The sequence below is a fragment of the Oratosquilla oratoria genome, chromosome 27 (assembly GCF_046742065.1).
Source record: "Oratosquilla oratoria isolate Oo_2021 chromosome 27, ASM4674206v1, whole genome shotgun sequence".
Classification (NCBI taxonomy): Eukaryota; Metazoa; Arthropoda; class Malacostraca; order Stomatopoda; family Squillidae; genus Oratosquilla; species Oratosquilla oratoria.
In genome coordinates, this window is record NC_134803.1 from 15,607,603 (window position 1) to 15,632,343 (window position 24,741).

Here is a 24,741-nt window from a genome sequence, read left to right on the forward strand (position 1 = left end):
TTTTGTCCAGGTATTTTTGTAGCGATCTGCAGTTTTCTTCTGTGCTTACTTTCTTGAGTAATTTGGCATCATCAGCAAAGAAGTTCATGTAACACTTCACTCCCTCATCCATATCATTTATATATATGGCAAACATTAAAGCAGCCAATACAGAACCCTGCAGGACACCACTTATCACATCTTCCCAGTTTGAGTTTTTGACTCTAAATACCACTATAAATTTTCTACCACTTATGAAATCTTTCATCCATTCCAGTAGCTTACCTTGTATTCCTCCTATTTTTTTTTTTCTTATTAGCTTTTTATGTGGTACTTTGTCAAAAGCCTTCTGCAAATCCAAGAAGGCACAATCTGCCCAGCCATCTCTTTCTTGTATTATCCCTATTAATCTTGAGTAAAAGCATTAAGTTTGTGGTACACAATTTTTCACTTCTAAAGCCAAATTGTTTAGGGTTTAGTATTTTATGCTCTTCCAAGTGTTTGATCCATTTGTTCATGATAACCTTTTTGCATATTTTTGCTACTGTGCTTGTAAGGGATACTGGTCTTAAGTTTGTAGGATCTTCTTTGTTTCCTCCTTTATATATTTGTATGATGTTTGCATCTTTCCAATTTTGCAGTGAGAAGTCTATTATCTTGTATAATTTGCCCAATTTCCAATTCCATCCAGTCCATGTGATTTCCCTACATCTAGGTTTTTTATTTGGTCTCTTATTTCTTTCTTTGTTACCTTTATTTCTTTCATTTTTTGGGATATTTCTCATTGTCCATCTTCCCAAATTTGTGAGCTCTCAGTTGTAAAAACAGACCTGAAATGTCTGATCATAGCTTCAGCCATTTTTATGTCACCTGTATATTTTTATCTCATTCATGCAGTTTTACAATTTCGTGTTTGTCTTTTAATTTATCATTTACATATCTGTAAAAGAGTTTAGGTTAATCTATAATATCTTTTTCATAGTTTCTTTTTTCTTTTCTGCATATATTCACATATTCGTTCCTAAGTTTTATATGTTTGCCATTTGGATGTTTTTTGTCTTTTTTTCCATATTTTCTTTAGCCTTACTGCACCTTTTGTTATACCAGCACTTTATATAAATCTCTTTTTGCTTCTTTGGAACATGTTTATCAATTCCTTCCTTGTACTTTTCTTTAAATATGTTCCATTTATTTCAATCTTTGTTTCCTCTTTGGAAAATTTATCCCAGTTTGTGTTTTGGAAATTTTTTCTAAGTTTGACAAAATCCATTTTGTTGTACATTAACCTTCCCTCTCTATCTTTTTCTTTCCTTCTCACATAATTTTGTTCTTTTAGTTCAAACTCTATTAGTATGTGGTCACTCCTCCCAACTGGTGTCTTATACTCCATTGTGTTCACAATATCAGGTGCAGAAGTGAATATTAAGTCTAGTTTTGAGGGTTTATCATTGTTTCTATATCTAGTATTTTCTCTAACCCATTGTGTTAAGGTATATTCGATGGTCATATCCAGTAGAATGTTGCTCCAAAGTTCTCCCTCTTTTACTATGATTTCTTCCCAGATTATTTCCTTTGCATTAAAGTCACCCATAATTACTATGTTACCACCCTCTTTCAGTAACTCATATAGTACATTTGTTGTGTCGTCCAGTAATTTAGAATGATCACTATCAGACCAAACCTATGTTTTTGGTGGCACATATACTACTTCAAATTTTCTACTTTTCATATTTTTATTTACAACTTTAATCATAATTAATTCCACATTACATTTGCCTTCATTTATCTTTGTCACATTTAAACCCTTTTTGGTCACTCCTCCCTGTTTTTCTGTTCTATTTTTCACCCAGTGGTTGTATAAACCTTGTCCCATCATACTTGTTGATAGAGGACCTTTCAGTTTTGTCTACACAATTCCCATAATGTCAGGTTTCTTTATTTCCATATAGTAATTCAATTCATCAATTCTAGATATCACAATGTTGATATTTGTGTATGCTACTTTTAGTTTCATATTTTCTTCTCTTTTTTTAAGTTTCCATTTTCCTGATGTACCATTTTTTCAGTCTCAGATCCAATACCCTAAAAAAAAAAAAAAAAAAAAAAAAAATCCATTCTTTTCTCATTTCTCTCATTGGCTTCAATTCTGAGAGCCTTGATTTTCTCTTTTTCCCCATCACTCATTTCCTTTTTTATCTATGTCTGAATTTCTCACCGTTTCCTTTTTTAACCGCTTTCGATAGTATCTCCTCAGCTATCATTTGAGTTCTTAGTTTGATTTTCAGAGGTCTATGTTGTTTTTCTTTTGAGTATTTGTCCATCCTGTGAATCTCATCAATTTCCTTGTCAAAATTTTGCCCTTCGTCTTGAATTTCTTATAGGATTTCCTTAGCTACAACCGCTCCTCGTTTAACGACAATAATTGGGACCAGCGTGGCCATCGTTAACCGAATTGGTCGTTAAGCGAAAGTGTATACATATACGAACATGTACTGTATGTACAATGTCCAGCAATACATGTATCTTTATTTTCGTGTATTTTCCCTCTTTTATACAGCACATTAAAGCTTTATTCATTGTTTTGATAGTACAGAAAGCCCTCAAATAACGCAGTGGTTAGGTTCCTGAAATTACCGTGTATGACCAAATCCGCGTATGCTGACATTCCATATTAAATACCGAGGTATTTTTTCAGTTTCGACCATGGGCGCAATATAGCAATAGAAAATTAATTATTAATTTTGTAAATTAAAATGTATCAGCGTAATATGCAATTTTGTGGGCGGAAATGAAAATAAAAAATACCTTGCTACAAGCAAATATGCTAATGAACGAAGTCAGTAGCATAGGATTGGGACGCCATCTTGTCTGTCAATTGACGGCCTCGGTACTTCCGACAGTACCTCGCCAGGATTTTCTTGAAGGAATGTTATGGAGCGGAGATACATGCATTCCTTCAAGCTGCATAAACTTTGTATACCCCGCAAGCTGAGAGAGTGGTTGAAAAGCCTGCCAACATCTTTCACGACGACGACAACGAGGACGAGCCGGATCACATTTAATTTGCAGGTGATGATTTATCAAACACAGGTTAGGTCACTTTAGTTTAGGTTAGATGAATTTATCATCCTTTCATTTCTTCGACGTCGGCATCTATCATAACAAACATGGCACACCATTCATCTGACACGACTTCGTTACTTACGAAATCTGTTTTAGCACCTTTTTTGTTTTTTTATTTCCGCTCACAAAATTGCATATTACGTTGATACACTATAATTTACAAAATTGATGGTCGAAACTAAAAATTTACCAATACCGGTATATACTGTACCCCAGGTAGTTTTTGCAGCTTGCAAGATGGTAATGTAGACCTAAGCTTCAGAACACTTTACCTCACAGGTAATATCCACCATACAAGTTCATTTATAACATCATACAAATTTGCCTCAGCCAACTTATCGTACACGACGTCGTAACTTCGGGAGATTTACGTTGAACGAATATTGGTCTGTCATAAAGCCCGTTGTTACTCCGCGTTGCCGTTAACCGAGTAGGTCGTTAAACGAGGAGTGGTTGTATTTCCTTTTCCTCCTTTTCTCTCTGGTATTTATACACACTGTGTTTTTCTTGGATACCATGGACTGTAATGTATTTACCTTTGTATATTGTATATCTCACCATATTTTCTTTTTCTTTAATTTCATTTTTTTTTTTTTTTTTTTTTTTTTTTTTCCCTCCATCTGCATTTGTACTATTTTTCTAAAGGATTTTTTTTTCTGTTCCTACTTCCACTGATTTTTTATTTCAAGGAGGTCTGTTTCCTTGATTGACTCTTCCACCTTTCTGGTCACTACCTGTAATTGCTCCTTGACCTCCTTTTTTCAGTTCTTTATTTTTGTTCTTATCCTCATTTTTCATTCTTTCATTTTCTCTTTTGAGCATATCAATTTTGCTCTTTAGGTCACTCAATTCTCTAATTGTTTGCTCGTTACTCTTACGTAGAGTAGTCAATTCCCTAAGTAAAGCTCAGTAGTCCAATTTTAAATTGATAATCTCTTCCAGTAATTTGTTTACTTCATGATTTCTTAATGCATTGCTATAACTTCTCTATCTATACCCATGCCATTACCTATTTCTCCTAGATTTCTTTGAAAACCTGAAAAACTGTTATTCTCCCACCTTTGATTTAATCTTGGTGTATCAATTAAACATGTCCTCTTCAGTATAACTCCTCTCGGTGATTCGACTCTACTTACATCCAGCCCTCTCTTCATTGATTCATTCAATATTTTTCTTCTTTTTCTTTCTCCATTGTGCCAACTATACCTTTTTTAAGAACTGGATTTAACCTTGTTGGTCACTCAAAAAACATAGCCCAAATATTCCACACAATAACAACTAGGAGTTTCCTTCATGTGTGTGTACATATATGTATCCCCATTGTGTTGAATTGTGCATACCAAAGGCTTTGTCCCCCTTTTAATAGTAAAAGTGATTGTTTCCTCCAGATTCCGTTAATGTAAACACAAAGCCCCACTGTGCCTAACCATGGCCCTTGGGCCCTATCATAGATCTCTTTGGGAAGAATCATTGGATTACTATCTGTGATGTATTAATGCTAGACTGTTTCTGTGTCATTAGCTTTTAGTATTAGTAAGAGGGGAACCCCATCTGGGGGTATTGGTTGCATGTTATCGTGGGGTTAAAAGCTGCTCTGTAGCAGAGCCACACATCTGTGATAAAGGAAATATATATTCATAGAAAAATTATGCTACTTTATTATACTGTGACTGTTCCTCTGTTATGCTGTCACCCCACTCTTAATACTGTCCTGTACCATTTCTTTGAACATTTATTTTCTTTTTCATTGAACCCTGTGGTAGGGGAGAAAGAATACTGCCACATGAGTCATAAAAGGCAACAAAAAAAGGGATGGGGATAGGACTAGGCCTACAACTCTGTAGCCCCTCAGGGGTCTTTTAATGTGTGTGAATGTGGTACAGATGAGAGTTAAAGGGAAGAGATGGGCAGTATGTTTGTGAGATGAAAGATGGATGTGTTGGGATTGAGTGGAAATAAGTTGAAAGGGAGGGTTCAAGTTTGATTATTAGAGAGTAGTTAGGAGGCTGTCAGGAGTGAAGAGAGAATTAGGGAGAGAAAGGATGACTATACTAATAAGTGAAGAGATAGGTAAATATGTGGTGGAGTGAAAGGATGTTTCTTCTAGGTTAATGTAGATGAGGGTGAAACTGGGAAGGGAGATGTGGGTTTTTGTAAGTCATAAGAGCCTGGTAGTCAGAATAGTGTAGAGGAAAGGGAGACTTTTTGGATAGAGAGGTTGGGGAGAAATGTCAATGTAGTAGTATTGGGAGTTCTCTATGCTAGGGTGAACCAATAGATGGAGTGGTTGGGAAGTGTGGAGTTTCAGGAAAAAATGGTAGTGGAGAGATGATGGTGATGTGTTTAGTGAATTGATGATAGCAAATACAGGTTTTAAGAAGAAAGTCAAGCATAAGGACACATGTGAGAGGATGGTGGACGAAAGGATAGTAGATAAGACATTAATGGACTATATAGTGGTAACCAGGGAAGAGTAGGAAGAGTTAAGGATGTACATGTTCTAAAGGGAGAGACTGGGGGAATATCAGATAATTTTTGTGATGGAAGGTAAGTTGAGAGTGGAGGATAGATGGAGAAAGAGGAAAAGGAGAGAAGGTATGGAAGCGCTTAGAATAAACTGCTTAAACGAGAAAGAAAAGGAGTACAAGAAGCTGAGTGAAGAGTGGGAGGGAGTATAGGATAGAGTAGAACTACAAATGGAAGAGGAAATGAGATTTTTCAAGGAGGGAATCACAAGGAGTGCAAAGATGGTGTGTGTGAACAAGGAGGATGGGAGGAGATATAAGGAAGGGTAGTGAGTGGTGAGATGATGGAACAAAGAAGGTTGATGAACAGAAGAGATGAATATTCACAGACTGGTTACAAAATAGGACAAGAGAATCATAGGAGAGGTATAAAGAAGAGAAGAGAAGTAAAGCATAAGATGAAGGAGGCAGATGTGAAATGGGGTAAGAGTATGACAAAATTTTGAAATGATAAAAAGACGTTTTGGAAGGAAATTAAGAGAGGAAGAGGAGATTAATCAAGTAAATAAGAAAAGGTGAAAGGTGCAGATGGAGAGATGATAATGGAAGAGATGGCATTAAGAGGAAGATGGGCAGAGTATTTTAGGGAGTTGCTAAATGTGAAAGAGGATGGGGGAGGGAAAGGTAGTTGCAGTGTGAAGGGCTAAGGAAATGACAGTGACAATATGAGTTTCCTTCCAACGTCGGACATCACAAGTTTCCTTCCAATTTTACGACATTACAAGTTTCCTTCTGATGTTATGATATCATGAATACCCAGCAAGGTGTTCCCTAGGCCTTATTGATGGTCATCAGTTTTTATGTACTGTACACTTTTTTTTTATTCATTTGTGTATTTGGTTGTGCTATTTATCTATTTGTGTTATATATTTACATATTTGTTTTTTATTTTTCTGTGATCAGTTTTGTCCATGCCCTTCTTTCTCCCAAGGCAGAGGTTGTTTGAATCTGTTGTCTTGGCTTCCCTGATTTCCTCTTCACCCAAATGTTGTTTACTCTCACACTTCCTTACCATCACCCCACCCCAATCCACCCCCTGCCTCCCTTGGTCCTGCATGAGTTATGGTCACATAACCTCTCCCTCTCTCCTGTTGCCCTCCATCTCCTTTGTTTTCTTTTCTTCAGTCTCTTTTCATACTGCATCATCATTTCTTTTCCTATTATGCCATCCATTTTTGTTTCATTGTTTTTTTTTATTCTATTTGTTCTTTCCCCCATTTATGTTCTCTCTCACGCCTGTTTCTCCAATGCCCTCCTCCTCCTCTTTAGTCCTCTCATCGACCCCTCCTCTAACTCATCAACAGCTGTCATAATTTTTGTGGACATACCAGAAAGGCGAGGGATGGCCACGAAGACTGTGCGCAAGAGGTGTTTTTCTTTCCACTGTGCTAGTTAGTTGGGAACTTTAATATATTTAGTGACTTCAGCTTAATGACCCTTAACCCCTTGAGTACCGGATGTGTGTTTTGTGACACCTGCGTGTCACGGCTGAGTGCACCCGCAAGGAACCGAGCATGCTCCCCGTGACATACACGTGTCACAGTTATAAGCTGTGTGTATTGAGGGCTCTCAAGGCCTCGGTTTCTGGGATATTTCTACCCACGTGGTGGCAAGTGTCTGTGTTTACAAACATAAGGCTCCAGCCATTCGGTGGACAGTTTGAAACATTTGTTTACATAAGGATGACAGGTCGGTAACGAAGGGGTTAATTTAGTGATTTCTAATTGAAAGTAACCTTAATCTATTTAGTGACTTTACTTTAGTGACCTTAATTTAGTAAAATGTAAACAGAAGGAAATAGGGAAAATCTAGTTTACCAATAGAATGGTCAATAAATGAAATAGACTTAGTAACCATGTAGTGAGCGCTGAAACTATTGGTTGTTTTATGGATGGAAATGATAGGCAGATTGAAACATGAGATCAGAATGAAAAGAGAACTTTACATAAAAATAAAAAACAGGGAAACACACCTTAGATCAAGGTATTATGAAATGGCAAAGCAGGTTAAAAAGAATACACATACAGCAAAACGTAATTATGAAATTAAGGTTGCCAGTCAAGCAAGATCCAACCCAAAGGGTTTCTTTCATCTCTATAGAACAAAAAATAAAGAAAGAATAGGACCAATTAAAAATTATGAAAATGTCATGATAGAATCGGAGGAAAAAATGAGTAAGGAGTTTAACAAATATTTTCTCTTGGTATTTACTAATGAGAGGTTAGATAAAGTACCTGACTGCAATCCGATTTTCAGTGGGGATGAAGAAAGTAGTCTAATATCAGCATTAGTAAAGTAGAAGTAGTTAAGCAGATTGAAAGACTTAAAGCTATAAAATCCCCAGGTCCAGACAAAATTTTTCCAAGAAGGAGTCTAAATTTGAAATCTGCAACCAGTTAACTGAAATACTTAATAAATCGGTAGACACTGGTTTTGTGCCTACTGCTTGGAGGCAGGCAAACATTGTTCCTGTTTTTAAGAAGGGAGATAGATCGTCTATATGCAACTACAGGCCAATCAGTTTGACATCAGTTATAGGAAAAATGCTTGAATCAATAATAGTAAACAGACTCAGAGAGCACATCGAAAGACAATTCAATTCGTGTTACACAGCATGGTTTCTCCAAGGGTAAGTCATGTGTGACTAATCTTCTATCCTTTTACACTAAAGTATATAAGGCTAAGGGGAGAGGGTGGGGGAATATCAGATCATTTTTTGGTGGAAGGTAAGTTGAGAGTGGAGGATAGATGGAGAAAGAGGAAAGGGACAAAAGATAGGGAGGTTCTTAGAGTGAACTCTTTGAATGAAAAGGAAAAGGAGAAGGAGTACGGAAAGAAGCTGAAGGAGGAGTGGGAGGGAGTAAAGGATAGAGTAGAGCTGGGTGTGGAGGAGGAATGGGGATGGTTCAAGGAGGGAGTCATAAAGTGTTCAAGGATGGTGTGTGGAACAAGAAGGACAGGGGGAAATAGAAGAAAGGGTAGTGAATGGTGGGATGAGGAAACAAAGAAAGTTGTAGAAGAGAAGAAGCGAGCTTTCACAGATTGGTTACAAAATAGGACGAGGGAGTCATATGAGAGGTACAAAGAAAAGAAAAGAGAAGTAAAGCAAAAGGTAAAGGAGGCAAAGAGGAGAGCAGATGTGAAATGGGGTAAGAGTATGACAGAAGATTTTGAAAGTAATAAAAAGATGTTTTGGAAAGAAATTAAGAGAGGAAGAGGAGGCGAATCAAGTAGAGAAGAAAAGGTAAAAGGTGCAGATGGAGAGATGATAATGGAAGAGAAGGCAGTAAGGGGGAAGATGGGCAGAATATTTTAGGGAGTTGCTAAATGTGAAGGAGGATAGGGAGGAAAAGATAGCTGCAGTGGGCAATGCAAAGAAAATGAGAGTGATGAGTGAGGAGAATGGAGGAGAAATAAGGAAGGATGAGGTGAAGGCAGTTGTTAAGATGATGAAAGCAGGTAAGGCACCTGGTCTGGATGGATGCCATGCAGAATGTCTGAAAAAGGGAGGTACAGTGATGGTGGACTGGCTAGTGAGGTTATTTAATGTTTGCTGGAGAGAGGGTAGAGTGCTGGAGGACTGGGGGAATGCCTGTATAGTTCCTCTTTCAGGGGGATTAGCTTGTTAAGTGTAGTTGGGAAGGCTTATGGGAGGATCTTGATTGAGAGGATTAGGAGAGGAACAGAAGGAGTAATTGGTGAGGAACAGTGTGGATTTAGGACAGGTAGAGGTTGTGTAGATCAGATCTTTGTGGTAAGACAGATATGTGAGAAAGCTATAGGAAAGGGGAAGGATGTTTTTTGGGCTTTTATGGATCTGGAAATGGCTTATGATAGGGTAGACAGAAAGGCACTGTGGGAGGTTATGCAGATATACGGGATAGGAGGAAAGCTTCTGGGAGCTGTCAAGAGTTTTTATGAGAGTAGTAGAGCTTGTGTCAGGATTGGAAATGGAGAGAGTGAGTGGTTCGAGGTAAAGGTGGGACTTCATCAAGGATGCGTTATGTCATCCTGGCTGTTCAACTTATACATGGATGGGGTGGTGCGAGAGGTAAATGCAAGGGTGGTGGGCAAGGGATTGGAGATGGTTAAAGAAAATGGAGAAAAGTGGGAGGTGAGCGAGCTGTTGTTTGCGGACGACACTGCGCTTGTGGCAGGATCGGAGGAGGGATTGAGGAAGTTGGTGGCAGAGTTTGGGAGAGTATGTGATAGAAGAAAGCTAAAGATAAATGTGGGTAAAAGTAAGGTGATGAGATGTACAAGGGGTGAAAGTGGCAGTAGACTGGAAGTGAGCATTAAGGGAGACCGACTGGAGGAAGTGGATAGTTTTAGATACTTGGGTGCAAATGTGGCAGGAAAAGGTGGAGTGAAGGTGGAGGTAGAATGTAGATTGAGAGAAGCGAGTAAATGCCTTGGTGGATTAAAGAGTGTAATGAGGAATAGACATTTGGGAATGGATGCTAAGAGGAGACTGTATGAAGGAGTGATTGTGCCAACAGCACTGTATGGGGCAAAAACATGGAACATAAGAGAAGAAGAGAGGAGTTTGAATGTGTTTGAGATGGGGTGTCTGAGAAGTATGATGGGGGTTACTAGGCTGGATAGAGTGAGAAATGAGGAGGTGGGGAGGAGAACAGGGGTGGAAAAGGAGCTGGGAGATAGGGTTGATGAAAGAATATTAGGATGGTTTGGACACATGGAAAGAATGAGTGAAGAAAGACTAGTAAAAGAGGTATGGAAGGCAGATATGGAGGGAGTGAACATGAGGGGACGTACTAGGATGAGGTGGATGGATGGGGTGAAGGGGGCTTTGGGGAAGAGGGGAATGTCTGTTGAGGAAGGATGGGAGAGGACAGAAGACAGGGTGAATGGAGAATGGTTGTATATGGATGATGTTGTGATTATATGAGGTGGAATGGATGGGGGTGAGGTAGTATGTGTGAGCAAAATTTGATGCAGCCCAAAGGGATTTCTCCCCGTCCTCTTCTTTTATGCAATGGGAGGATGGAGAGGGGGGGTCGCCGATTTAATGAAGTGGCCTTGCTGTGGATGTGCTGTGTCTTGCGACACTGCTTCTGACCCAGGGCATGGACAAGGTGCAGGGATGACCCGTCATCCAGGAGGTGCTTAGATAAGAGGGAGGGTGGAGGGGTGTGGAGTGTATTCAGGGATGGAATGGGTGGAAATGATTTTATGCCTTTTCCTTTTTGGCTACCTCCCTTGTAAGGGGGAAAAAGCCTTGGTATATGTATGTATGTATATAAGGCGTCAGATAACAATGATAATTACAATGTTATTTACCTTGACTTTAGCAAAGTATTCGACAAGGTGCCACACCAGAGACTACTAAATAAAATCAAAGCCCATGGCATAGGAGGAAAAGTGTTAGAATGGATTAGAGCTTGGATTAGTAACAGAAAACAGCAGGTCACCATAAATGGAGTAAAATCTAGGGGCAATGTTACTAGTGGGGTCCCCCAGAGCTCGGTTTTGGGACCCTTGTTGTTGTTGTTGTTGTTGTCGTTCCCTAGACTGTCTGTCCGAGCAGTCCCGTCTCCCCAAGGAAGGCCACAGCCGAGACTGGGTTTTCCCACAAATCCTTTATAGAGTGTATGTTGTGTTGTTTGCGTGCATGATTGTGTATAATGCAGTCTTCCATTATGTGTTGTATGGTATGGGGTGAAGTGTTACATCCTGGGCAGCTGTTCACAACACGGTCGTCCAGCCTCCTCTGGTAGCTTAGAAGTGCTGGGTGGTGACCGCATCGCAGTCTGGCCAAGTGGACTCTGTCCTTACGTGGGAGAGAGGATTCAGAAGGGTGGATATCAGGGGGTCTGGCATGCAGCAGTGTGTTGTCTTTCAGTGTGTTAATGGAGCGGTGAGTGATATGATTATGAATATGTTTCCGGAGGCTGGTATTTGGTGGTTGTGGAGGAAGAGAAGAGAGTATCTTTGTGTAATAAAGGTCTTTGGGTGTAGTTTTAATGTTTCTTGGTGTGTGTGGGTGTTCTGCTATGTAGTGTAACGGGTGTGATGTGTTTGTGGTGGCTGCAGCAAGTGTTTGTGTGCCTCTCATGTCGAGGTGTTCCTTGACTTTGAGGACTTTTGTTTCATGGTGTAAATGGTCTGTAGGTGATGTATTTGTGCAGCCTGTAATTGTTTTTAGGGCTTTGTTTTGTATGATTTGAAGGGTGTTGTGGTGTGTCTCACTGAGATTAGGAGCCCATGCAGGACTCGCATAATTCATCACTGAGCGTATACATTGTTTGTATATTGTTATATTAGTTTCTTTGTTTTGTCCAAATGTTGTTCCAGTGATTGACTTAAGTGCGTTAAGTCTAGGTGTGCATTTGTTTTTTATGTTTGTGAGGTGTTGTTTGAAAGACATGGATGTATCGTATGTTACACCAAGAATTTTCGGTGTGTTTGTGTGTGGTATTAGAGTGTTGTTGATGTAGAGATGAGGTATGTATTTGTGTTCTTTTGTCCAGTTGGTGAGAAGTGTTGCTGTAGATTTGGTTGGAGCTATTTTGAGTCTGTTTGTGATGAACCATGTGTTGAGTGTGTCAAGGTAAGGCTGGATTATTTCTGCAGCTTTGTCTGTGTTACGATGTGTGCATGTGATTGTTATGTCGTCTGCGTAAGAAGAGATTTGTATTTCTGAGGTGTCTGGCGTGGGTAAGTCATGCATGTATAGATTAAATAATGTGGGGGATAGAACTGAGCCCTGCGGTACTCCGTTCTTAATGTTTCTGATGTGCGATGATTGGCCATTATATGACACATGAGCATTCCTGCCTGCCAGATAATTGGCCAGCCATCTTTTGGTGTTATTGTGCATGTCTGTGTTATATATTTTATTTGTTAGGTTGTGGCGGGGGATAGCATCAAAAGCTTTACTAATGTCCAATGTTATAAGAAGTGTTCTGTGGTGGGGCCTATCTGAATTGATGCCATCAAAAATTCTTTGTGTGAGGTTTGTCAGAAGAGTGTTTGTGGAGTGTAGTGGCCTAAAACCGTGTTGTGAGTCAGCAAGGGGAATATATGGTGTGACAAGTTTAAGTATTAGGCGTTCAATGACTTTAGAGGGGGTGCAGAGAAGTGTGATTGGGCGGTGCGATGATGGGATTGTTGGGTCTTTGTTCGGTTTTGGGATGGTGATTATTTTACCATGCTTCCAGATGTCGGGTATAGTGTTGTGTGAATAGCTGTAGTTTGCAATGTTTGTGAGTGCGTGTATACCTTGTGGTCCAATGTGTTTTAGGTGGATGTTGCTTATGTTATCAGGGCCACAGGCAGATGAGTGCTTGAGACTATGCATTATGAGTTTTGTCTGACTGTCTATGAAGGGTGTATAGTCTGAGTCTGTGGGAAAGTCTTTCTTACGTCGAATGGTGCGTCGGTCGTCAGGGTGAGATGTAAGATGGCTCGTCTGTGCAAAATGACGTATGAGTGCGTTTGCTTGTTGTCTGTTTGAGGGTAGATTATCTGTTGTTGTGATTATTGCTGCGTGAGAGCGTGTAGTGTTAGTGTTGGATAGTGTGATGCTGTTGAGTGTTTTGTACAATTTGCTGGTGTTTGTTTTGTGATCAAGTGTATTGATAAAGTTTTGCCAATTTTGTGTTTTTTGTTCATGTATTTTATTGGCAATCACAGTGTTTAGTGTTTGTATTTGGTCTGCTATGTTTTGAGGGATAGGTGTGGGGGTATCGTGTTTAAGTGTGTCACGTTGTCTGATGAGGCCTTGGATTTCTGGTGTGAAGTTGGGGTTGTGTGATTTTCTGTTGCCTCTAGGGATGTATCTCTTGTCTGCGTTTTGTATGATTGTATTAAAAGCGTGCACAGCATTGTTTATGTTTGTGATTGGTGTACTGTTAAGTGTTTCAAAATGTTGTTCTGTCTCTTCATTAAAGGCTTCCCAGTTAGCTCTCTTGTAATTGGTGTAAGTGTGTCTGTGGCCAGCTGGGGTGCATCTTGTTTTGGTGGTGATGATGATTGGAAGGTGGTCAGAACCAAGGGCTCCGACCACTCTCCATGATGTTGTTGGGGTTAGGCAGGGGGAGCAAAAGGTGATATCAGGAGAGGAGGGAGTGTAGAGGGCTTGGTATGGTCCCTTGTTGTTCATTATGTACATAAACGACTTAGACAATGGGATAAATAGTGATGTTAGTAAGTTTGTGGACGACACTAAAATAGGATGCCAAATTAGGTCAGGAGAAATTCTGCAGGATGATCTTAACAAATTGTTCACATGGTCTGTGAAATGGCAAATGAACTTCAATATCTCTAAGTGTAGTGCGTTAAATGTAGGGCTACACAACCCTGAAAATAGATACAGCTTAGATAACACGCTTTTAGAGAAAACTGAGTAAGAGAGAGACTTGGGCATTCTAGTGAAGACTGAACCTTAAAACCAGGAAACAGTGTATTAGTGTCAGGAATAAAGCTAACAGAGCATTAGGTGTTATTGCTAGGACAGTAACAAATAGAAGTGCAGAGGTAATTATCAAACTCTAGCGATAGTTAGACCCATCCTTGACTATGCGGTACAGTTTTGGTCTCCGTCCTACAGAATGGACATCAATTCACTAGAATCAGTACAAAGAAGAATGCCCAAAATGATACATGGACTCAGAAATTTGCCCTATAAAGAGAGGCGTAGGCACCTTAACTTACACTCTCTGGAAAGATGCAGAGTGCGGGGTGATCTAATAGAGGTGTTCAAATGGATCAAAGGCTTTAACAAGGATGATGCAAACAAGGTCATCATATTATAACAACAGGGTAGGACTCGCAGTAATGGATTTAAACTGGACAAATTTAGATTTAAGAAGAAAATAGGCAAGAATTGGTTTACTAATAGGGTGGTCAACGAATGGAATAGACTTAGTAACCATGTAGTGAATGCTGAAACTATCAGTTGTTTTAAGAAACGATTAGACAACTTTATGGATGGGGATGACAGGTGGTGATGGATACAGAGCTGCCTAGTGTAGGCTTTATGGTCTCTTGCATTCTCCTTCATTCTTATGTTCTTTGTTCTTATGTAATAGACATGGAACTGTCTAGTGTAGTCCTAATGGTTTCTTGTAGTCTCCTTCCCTCTTATGTTTTTATGAATGAGGAAAAGCAAGAGAAATAAGGAAAGATGAGGTGAAAGCAGTTATTAAAATGATGAAAGCAGGTAAGGCACCTAGGTTGGATGGGTGTCATGTAGAGTGTCTAAAAAGGGGAGGTGCATTTTTGGTGGACTGGTTGGTGAGGTTTAATGTTTGTCTAAAAGAGGGTAGAGTATTGGAGGACTAAAGGAGTACCCATATAGTTCCGCTTTACAAGGAAAAAGGGGACAAGTGTGAGTGTAGTAGTTTCAGAGGGATCAGTGTGTTGAGTGTATTTGGGAAGGCTTATGAGAGGGTTTTGATTGAGAGGAACAGAGGGAGTAATTGGTGAAGAACAGTGTGGGTTTAGGACAGGTAGGGTTTGTGTGGATCAGATTTTTGTGGCAAGGCAGATATGTGAGAAAGCTTAGGAAAAGGTAAGGGTGTATTTTGAGCCTTTATGAATTGGAAAAAGCTTATGACAGGGTAGACAGGAAGACACTGTGGGAGGTAATGCAAATATATGGGATAGGAGGAAAGCTGTTAAGAGCATTCAATAGTTTTTATGAGAGTAGTAGAGCCTGTGTTAAAATTAGAAATGGAGAGAGTGAATGGTTTGAGGTAAAGGCAGGACTTTGACAGAGATATGTTGTCACCTTGGCTGTTCAATTTATACATGGATGGGGTGGTGCAATAGGTAAATGCAAGGGTAATTGGCAGGGGATTGGAGATGGTTAAAGAAAATGGAGAAAAATGAGAGATAAGCCAGTTGTTGTATGCTGATGACACTGCTCTTGTGGCAGGATCAGAGGAGGGATTAAGGAAGTTAATGACAGAGTTTGGGAAGGTGTGGAAAAAAAGTAAGTTGAAGATAGATATGGGTAAAAAGTAAAGTGATGAAATATACAATGGGAGAGGATGGCACCAAATTGAAATTGAGTATTACAGGAGAGAGACTGGAGGAAATGGATAGCTTTAGATAATTGGTTGTTAATGTGGCAGGAAAGGGAAGAATGGAGGTGGAGGTAGAATGTAGATTGAAAGAAGCAAGTAAATGCCTTAGGGGGTTAAAAAGTGGAATGAGAAATAGACATTTGTGAATGGATGCCAAGAGGAGATTGTATTAAGGAGTGATTGTGCCAGCAACACTGTATGGGGGAAGAAACATGGAACATGAGAGAGGTAGAGTTTAAATATATTTTAGATGAAATACCTGAGAAGTATGGTAGGGGTTACTAGGCTGGATAGAGTGAGAAATGAGGTGAGAAAAACAGGGGTGGAAAGGGAGTTGGGAGAAAGGGTTGATGAAAGTGTATTGAGAGGGTTTGGTCACATAGAAAGAATGAGTAAAGAAGGATTAATGAAAGGTGTGGAAGGTAGAGGTGGATGTAGTGAACATGAGAGGACAATCAAGAATTAGATAGATGGATAGGGTAAAAGGGGCATTAGGAAAGATGGGGATGTCTGTTGAGGAAGGATGGGAGAAGACAGAAGATAGGGTGAGTTGAAAATGGTAGTGTATGGATGATGCTGTGATTCATGGAAGGTAGTGGGTGGAGATTGGGTGGTGGTGAGGGAGTATAAGTGTGAATGACATATTGATACGGCTTGAAGGGATTTCTCCCCTTCTCTTTTTCTGCATGAGGGGACAGAGAGGGGGTCACCAATTAAATGAAGCTGCTTTGCTGTGGATGTGCTGTGTCTTGCTACATTGCCTCTGTCCCAGGGCAATGGGCAAGATGCAGGGATTACCCATCATTGAGGAGGAGGCAAGAAAAAAGGGAGGAAGGGGTGGTAAATGGGAGTGGAGTATGTGGAGATGAAATGGGTGGGAGTGGATTTGTGCCTTTGACTTCGGCCACTTCTCTTGTAAGGGGGAAAAGCCATGTGATGGTGTTTACAAGTTTTGAAGACAAGTGGTAAGGAGATGATTCAGACTTTCATCACACAAAACCACCATATGCAAGTACCTTATTGGTCCCTCACACTTATAAGGGGTGAGAAGTCCTTCTATGCATACATATTATTGTGTCCCTAAGTTCTGTAAGAGACACCAGGGGCAATGGACTGAAATCCTTTCATTTTTCAAAGAACTGCTCCAGACAGCAATTATAGTTTCTCTTGAATTGTTCTCAGCATCACTGATTATGGGATTATATGGAACTCTTTTCTTACTTTTATTTGCAGGTTGTGTACTGCCGCATGAGTCAGTTTCAGAAACTTATATATGAAGGAATGTATAAGATCCCAGAATTACAAGAAATTTTGTTAAGTTTTGATCCTTGTCCCTGTGGCGAAAATAAAACTCGAGGAGGATGTTGTTACAAGGTAAGTATCAAAGGAAGTATGTGCACCAATATTCTTAGCTTTAATCCCATTTGTCTGTGATCTCTCTGCTAAGTAAATTGCAGTTTGTTTGAAACAAAATATATAAACATTGCTGAATGAGTTGTCTGGGTGCTACTCCTTCAGTGGGTTTCTTATATTAGAAACCTGTGGTTTCAATATGACTGGGAACAATCCCAAGGTTTTCTGAATCGATGGAGCTCTCAGAGAAGAGAAGATGTATTGTGTTGTTGTGCTCATTTTGAATAGTGGAGTGATAAGTTTTTGTGTATTCAGTTTGATGTGATCATCTGGCATCAGTAAAATCAATGTACAGCTGCCCTTTATTGCAGCAGGTATGGGATATTTCCATCACATTGACAGTCTTTCCACCATTTTACCATTGCTAACCACAACCATCATCACTAGCACCACCATCACCACCATCATAACTACCATTACCTCCTCCTCTTCCTCCTCCACTGCTGTCATCCACCACCAATCACTAATCACTACCAACCACCATGATTATTTTCACTACCACCATCACCTTCATCACCACTACCTTCACTATCTCCATCACGACTACATCCCCCACCACCTCCACTATCACTATTGCCACTACATCCCCCACTACTTCCACCACCTCCACCACTTCTACCACCTCCCCCACTACCACCACATTGTTTAACACAACCTCCATCACCACCACATCCCTCACCACTTCCACCACCTCAACCTTCACCCTCACCTCCACTAACAATTGCCCTCTAGGACAATTTCCCCCTAGGACATTTACCCTCGGAAGACAATTTCCCCTATTGACAATTCAACTAAACAAGATACTGTGACTCAACGTAGACTGTGCCCTGTTAATTTTACCCAAAACTTTATTTATAAATTCAAAGAGTGAAAATACTTTTAGTTGCAATTTCCCCCGTGGACGATTGAAATACAGTCGTACCTCGGTACTCGACCGCCTCTATACTCGACCAAATCGGTGCTCGACCAAAAAATTCGAGTAGAAAATGCATCGGACCTCGAACAGATTTTCGGTACTCGACTAGTTCGAACAGCGGGTAAGCGTCAGTTCGACTCAGACCGCCAGCGGAGTAAGACGTACGCAGTTTGTTCGAGTATTTCTTCCCAGATTTAAACTTTTTCGTGTTGCTCTAGCCCTTAATAATGGGTCCAAAGAAAGACAGTGATAAGGGGAAAATTGGTTTCGGTGTTCGAACAAATCGGTGCTCGACCACCACCTCAGAACGGATTATGGTCGAGTACCGAGGTACGACTGTAAATACAAATACAAAGTTAATTTTATTCAAAACTTTATTTATAAAGTCAAAGAGTGAAAATACATTTAGTTGCAAAGAATGAAAATAAGCTTAGTTTTGTTTAAAAACTTAGATTATATGCAATTCCTCTTAAGTAATCAAAAATATCTCTGTTGTAATCGTTCACTAAACCAACTATTCGCTGGGAGCAATCTTTATAACTTTTCCGTGATCCTTCATTTGCAATGCCGGCTGCACTCTGACTGGTACTAAACTCTTGAAGTGACTGCTCTTTCTGGAGTTTTGAAATAAAAATCCAAATATTGGGATGGTAGCAACCAGTACTGGCAAGAAAACTCCTATTGTTTGTTCTTGGAAGCTCTCCCTTCGCTCTGTTGTACATGCCCCACAGAGCCATGTCGAACATTGGTTCTCGTCGCCCTCTCCTCCTACTAGGTCGTCCAATATAAGTGTCTTCGAAATAATCAAGTATTGGCTGACTGTCCGGAGCCATAATTTCCAGCAGTTTATCAAACGTTTCTTTAATTTCAGCAGTCGCCACAAAAACTAATGCTGCGAGCATCCTCATGCTAAGAGCAAACTCCTGGTCATTTAGATAGGTTTGCTGCATGCCTGAAGGTTGTACCTTTCTGTAAATGTTTTGACAAAAGTGGAAAAAACAGCCTTTTATTTTTGTATAGTTAAACACAGCATGCAAACTATTGATCATGGCTCTCTCAAAGTCAACCATTATGCTGACTGGAGATAAATTAGGATTTAATTTCTTCAGCTCTTGTAAAAAAGTTGTATATGTGGCTTGGCTTTTATCGGGGAGGAGAGCATAAATCAGAGGTACTGTACGACTATCTTGCAAAGCATGAATAGTATATAGTTGGGCAAAAATCTGAGGAACTGTTTTAGATGTTCCGTCTATAAACCAGTGAAGAGAAGATAGCATTTCTACATTTCTATACGTTCCAAAAATTAGAATTCTTGGCCTGCGCTCACCAACAAAATTGTCAGAATCATAAAGAAGAAAATTTTGCCCATCGAGGGTTCTTTTATACTGGCAAAGGTAGTGCAACATTAGCTCTTTTTCTTTGGCGACTAATATTACGGCGCAAGTGATGGAGAGGGCATTTTAGTTGCTGCTTCTGCACTTAAACCTGTAACCGCACAAGAGATTAATTGATGAGAAGTTTCTTGCGAACTTTCAGCATGCACTTTGATATTCACAACAGCAGCAGCAGCTTCACACTTTGCAGAATCGGGCGAATGCGTATGAGTGTGAAGTCTTCCAACAACTTCATTTTCAAGTATTTTCACTTTTGCTTTGCATGCTGCCTTATATCTGTGTTGTTTGCACTCATATGATACAACACCATGTGCTAAATCCTTTTGCTTGACATATACAGTGGCCGCGAAAAGTTTGGGCGCAAAATTATAGGCGGCCAAACTTTCCGCTAAACTCAAAACATGCGAAAAATACAACTTTCCGCCCAAACTTTTTGCTATTTTTCAATGCTAGCGTTTGTACCCGTATTTAGCAGAGACAATACGCACTACTTGGCAACTCTGTTTAGGCGCACTCGATGTCACGTGGAGTCAGTTTCTAAACATCTCTCACGGGGAGTAGTCTTTTTTTTGCGGTGGTCTCTGTTTTTGTGCCTTGATATCTCCGTAATGGGAAGTGGTAAAGAGCTGGAAAGAGACACAGTTGTTACAATCATAACCCTCTATAAGGAGGGTTATAAGTGTAAAGATATTGCTACTCATGTGGGAATTGGAGTGCGTCAAGTGCAAAAGTGGACCAAGAAATTTCGAGACAGAGGAAGTGACATCATTCCTACTCCAAAGCATCGCTCTGGTCGGCCAAGGAAGATATCAAATCGTACTTCTACGGTTATTAGGAGGCAGTTAGATAAAGATCCAACGCTCACAGTTCGAAAACTGAAAGAAAATAACCCTGCACTGCTGCATGATGTGTCTGTAAGATGTATTTCTGATCATTTAGCCAAAGATTTACAATACCGTAGTTGCTGTGCTAAAGTTCTTCCCCTCCTAAGTGCAAAAAACATACGTGATCGCATAGCATTTTGCAAGAAATATAAGGACTGGTCCTTAGAAGACTGGGAACGAGTATTGTGGAGTGATGAATCAACGTTTGTGGTGTTGTCGGGCTGCAGGTCGAAGCGTGTGAGGCGCCCCAGGGGGTCTGACCCTAATGACCCTCGCTATACAGCTAAAGTGGTGAAACATGCTGCAAGTGTTATGGTGTGGGGATGCTTTGCATTTGGTGGAGTTGGCAATTTAGTGTTTCTTGCACAAAATGAGTGTAAATCAGCACACTTATTTCGAGTTATTGTGTGATAACCTGCCTGAAAGTTTTGAAAAGTGCAATGCTAGTTGGTTTATGCAGGATGGAGCTCCTGCTCACACAGCTCGGTCTGTTACCCAATGGTTAGAAGACTGTGGTGTTGATTACTTCAAAAAATGGCCTGGAAATTCTCCAGACCTAAATCCCATTGAGCACGTATGGCATATAATTAAAAAACAGCTTCAAGATCGTGACGTCTCCACTGTAGCTAAGCTAAAAACAGAAATACAGGATATTTGGGATAATATTATTCCTCAACACGTACAAAACCTGGCAAGATGCATCCCGGCACGTTTGGAGAAGGTCATAAAGCTTAAAGGAAAATCGCTTGGTAAATAAGGTATGTAATAAGCCATTTATAGGTCTTTAAATGATTATTTAAATGTCACAAGTGTTTACATTTGTGTCTCGTTAATTACGCGCCCAAACTTTTCGCGGCCACTGTATATAACTTTCAAACACTAATTTGTCCCTTCCTTTTTCACTCTTAATGAGCCGCATGCTCATGGGTTGTGGATACAAAAATAAATGTCCTAGGGGGCAAAAATAGCGTATATAGTAAAGTAGCATTTTTTTTGCAATAAATGCAATATTTTATTTGCATTTATAGTCGTAATAGCAATAATAGAAAAAATGCTAGAAATCCAGGCTCTAGTAATTACGTACAATTACATTCAATTACGTACACAACACGACACAATCACTATTCGAAGTAATAAAGATCACTTCGTAGGAGGTATTCATTAGGTATGTTTACAAGTTCAGTTGAATTGTCAACGGGGTAAATTGTCATCCGGGGTTAAATGTCCTAGGGGGCAAAAATAGCGTATATAGTAAAGTAGCATTTTTTGTAATAAATGCAAATTTTTATTTGCATTTATAGTCATAATAGCAATAATAGAATAAATGCTAGAAATCCGGGCTCTAGTAATTATGTTCAATTACGTACACAACATTCAGTAGGTATGGTTACAAGTTTAGTTGAATTGTCAACGGGGGGGAAATTGTCTTCCGGAGGTAAATGTCCTAGGGGGCAATTGTCCCAAGGGGCAATTGACAACAGGGGAAATTGTCCTAGAGGGATATTGTCCTAGGGGGCAATTGTCCCAGGGGGCAATTGATTACGGGGCGGCAATTGTCCTCCGGGGGAAATTGTCCTGATACGCCACTAACACCACCAACTCCACAACTTTCACCACCACCACTGCCATCACCTCCACCACTATCACTGACTCCACCTCTTCCCCCACTACTACCACCTGTATCACCATCACTACCAACCACCACCACCACTACCACCACAACCACCAGCTACATCATCTTCACCACCAACCACTACCACCACCTACATCACCATCATCACCAACCACCACCACTACCACATCTACCACCTCCACCTCCACCATCATCCACTATCAACCAATGTCAACCATCCCCTCTGCCAATAACAGCAACATCACCCAGAGAGATCTATGGGAGGGCTCATGTGATGCTGCATATTTGCTGTTTGTGAAATTGAAAATAACTATTATTTGTTTTATGATTTAGAAAAAATAGCACAAAGTGTATTAATAAACTTATTTTAAAATATTTGTACAATACAGACTGAAGATCGCGTGAACAGACACAGGCTTGCTTTCACATACATGCATTTGTTTTTGAAAGTGGCAAACCACCCAGCTCTCCTTCTTCCTTCTCCAACTTCATCAAAGATCCAAGCAGAAATGGCAAAGAAGGTAAGACATACAGTGACCAGTCAGTTTGTTGCCCCAATTCTCTGTTGCATGAGACCCAGATTCCAGAAAGCCAGCCACAGTCACAGGTACATCCCATATGTCACTCAGCGAAGAGATTTTGTGTTCTAGTCTGGAGAGATTGTGTAAGACAAAGTACTCTTGTGTTTTGTGTTGTGGATGTATGGGGTAGGCACAGACAGATTGAATAATATAGAACAAAAATAACTTTACAATTTATACATGTATATATATATATATATATATATATATATATATATATATATATATATGTATATATATGTGTGTATATATATATATCGATAATTTTTGTGACAGTTGCATGCAGGATTCGAACCCGATGTACTCGGCCATCCGTAAATTACCTTCCCAGTGCCCTAACCACTAGACCACAGAGGCTATAAAATCCTTGAAACCTGGAATCAAACTGATTATCGGTTTGATGTCGCTGCTATTAGCGAATTACTCTCATATATATATATATATATATATATATATATATATATACATATATACACACACACATATATATATATATATATATATATATATATATATATATATATGTAATATATACATATATACACAAACGTATATATACAGACGCTCTTCAACTTACGTTTTAGTTACGTTCCGAACGGCTGAACATAAGTTGAAAATGAACGTAAGTTGTTACTGTACTATACATCCATAAATTCTATTACCGTATCTTATAAAACACCCCTAAATCATTTGAAATTAATGTTAAATCATTTGAAATTAATGTTAATATTTTACAATGTCATGTGTATAACATGACATTGTAAAATATTAACATTAATTTCAAATGAATTAAATTCAAGCAACATAAATTGAGATGGTGGAGGAGGAGGAGGATGAGGATGAGGCAAGGCATGTTCAGTTTGTCGTTTGTGCAATGTAAACAATGGACGCAGTGTCATGCGCAAGTATTGTTTGAACTACGGAGAGCGCGCTAAACTAAAAAATTAACTCAAAAAATTTTTTTTACAATTTTTTTTTTAGTCAGTTCAAACGTAAAATCGAAAAAACGTAAAACGAATGAACGTAAGTAGAGGAGCGTCTGTATTAGTGTTTCCGTAAACTGCAAGCCTTAATGCTTTAGTAGTTTGTTTGAATAGAAACTAAATCACTGAGATGATATGTATTTCTTTTTTTAAATTTGATATTGTTATTATGAAAAGGACTTGATTTTCAGATATGCCGTATTGTGTTTGCCAATGAACCGTTATTCCTCCGGCTGTTGGAAACAAGACTGTACAGATCACTTGCAAAACCAAAATACTGTGGTAAAATGGAGGTTAGTGATATTTCAACTTTGAAATTAACATATGGTTGGTAGTGGAGCTTTAAAGGATGTTAGTGAAAATTTAGTAAACATTACAAATACTTAATGATGATTATGTATAAAGAAATAAAAAGTATGGTAGAAGTTACAAGGTTGGATAGATATGATTTCACATCATATGTGAAATGGATGAAAATGTGCTTGCGCCTAATGTTGGCCCTGTACTGGATATCCAATTATTACCTGATCAAGTCTTTGATTTTGTTTTATCTGAACCTAACCTTGAATTACATCATATAGAAGAGTCTGGATGGATTTGAAGAAGTTGTGTCCAAATCCAGAAGGAGTCCCACTTTCCGATGTGCCAAAAAAGCCAATCATTGAAATGGTTCTAATCCTACTTTGGTCTCCAAAGCATGAGAGAAAAGATGCTTTATTAGCCTGTCTCAATCATCTGAGAATTTGGATATGGATGGTGATAATAAGAATTTAACCTTAACTACTTCAATAGGGTGACTCTTACATAGGCATCATGAGGTGTGAGTGGGTACATGAGGATGTTGGTGTCTTGATTATATATATTTTTTGTAGTTGTACATGAGTTACCCCTAGATTCTGTGAACTAGTTTGATTATGTTTCTATGTCTATTATTACTCAGAGTAAAAGAGAACAGGTAATACAGTAGTGACTTTATATTTAATAATCCGAGTAGTGTAGAATGTATCATACATATGGCAGCCAATGCTGCATGCAATAACTTCACTTGTACTGAAATGATTAAATTTACCTGTAGTTATATATCATTCATGCCATTAATGGTAGTTCTTTTTCTAATCCTAGTACGACCTTATAGTTGTTTAATGATAGCAGGTTTGCCTGAAGATTTGTTAGCCAAGTTTTAGTGAAAGGTAGAGGCTCTAGTTTACATTTCAGAGTTAAATCCCATGAAGGCTTAGATGTTGCCTGTTCTAAAAAG

The 24,741-nt window shown here is 39.3% G+C and overlaps 1 protein-coding gene across 4 annotated transcripts in view; it reads left to right on the top strand.

The window, feature by feature from the left end:
- The window catches only part of LOC143039912 (uncharacterized), a 290,898-nt gene that overhangs the window by 151,355 nt on the left and 114,802 nt on the right, over positions 1–24,741 (top strand). For all 4 annotated transcript variants that reach the window (XM_076210271.1, XM_076210272.1, XM_076210270.1 and 1 more), the window contains 3 exons: positions 16,913–17,053; positions 22,309–22,440; positions 23,675–23,776. In XM_076210271.1, the coding sequence (XP_076066386.1) occupies positions 16,913–17,053; positions 22,309–22,440; positions 23,675–23,776 (375 nt within the window). The remainder of the gene's footprint in view (positions 1–16,912; positions 17,054–22,308; positions 22,441–23,674; positions 23,777–24,741) is intronic.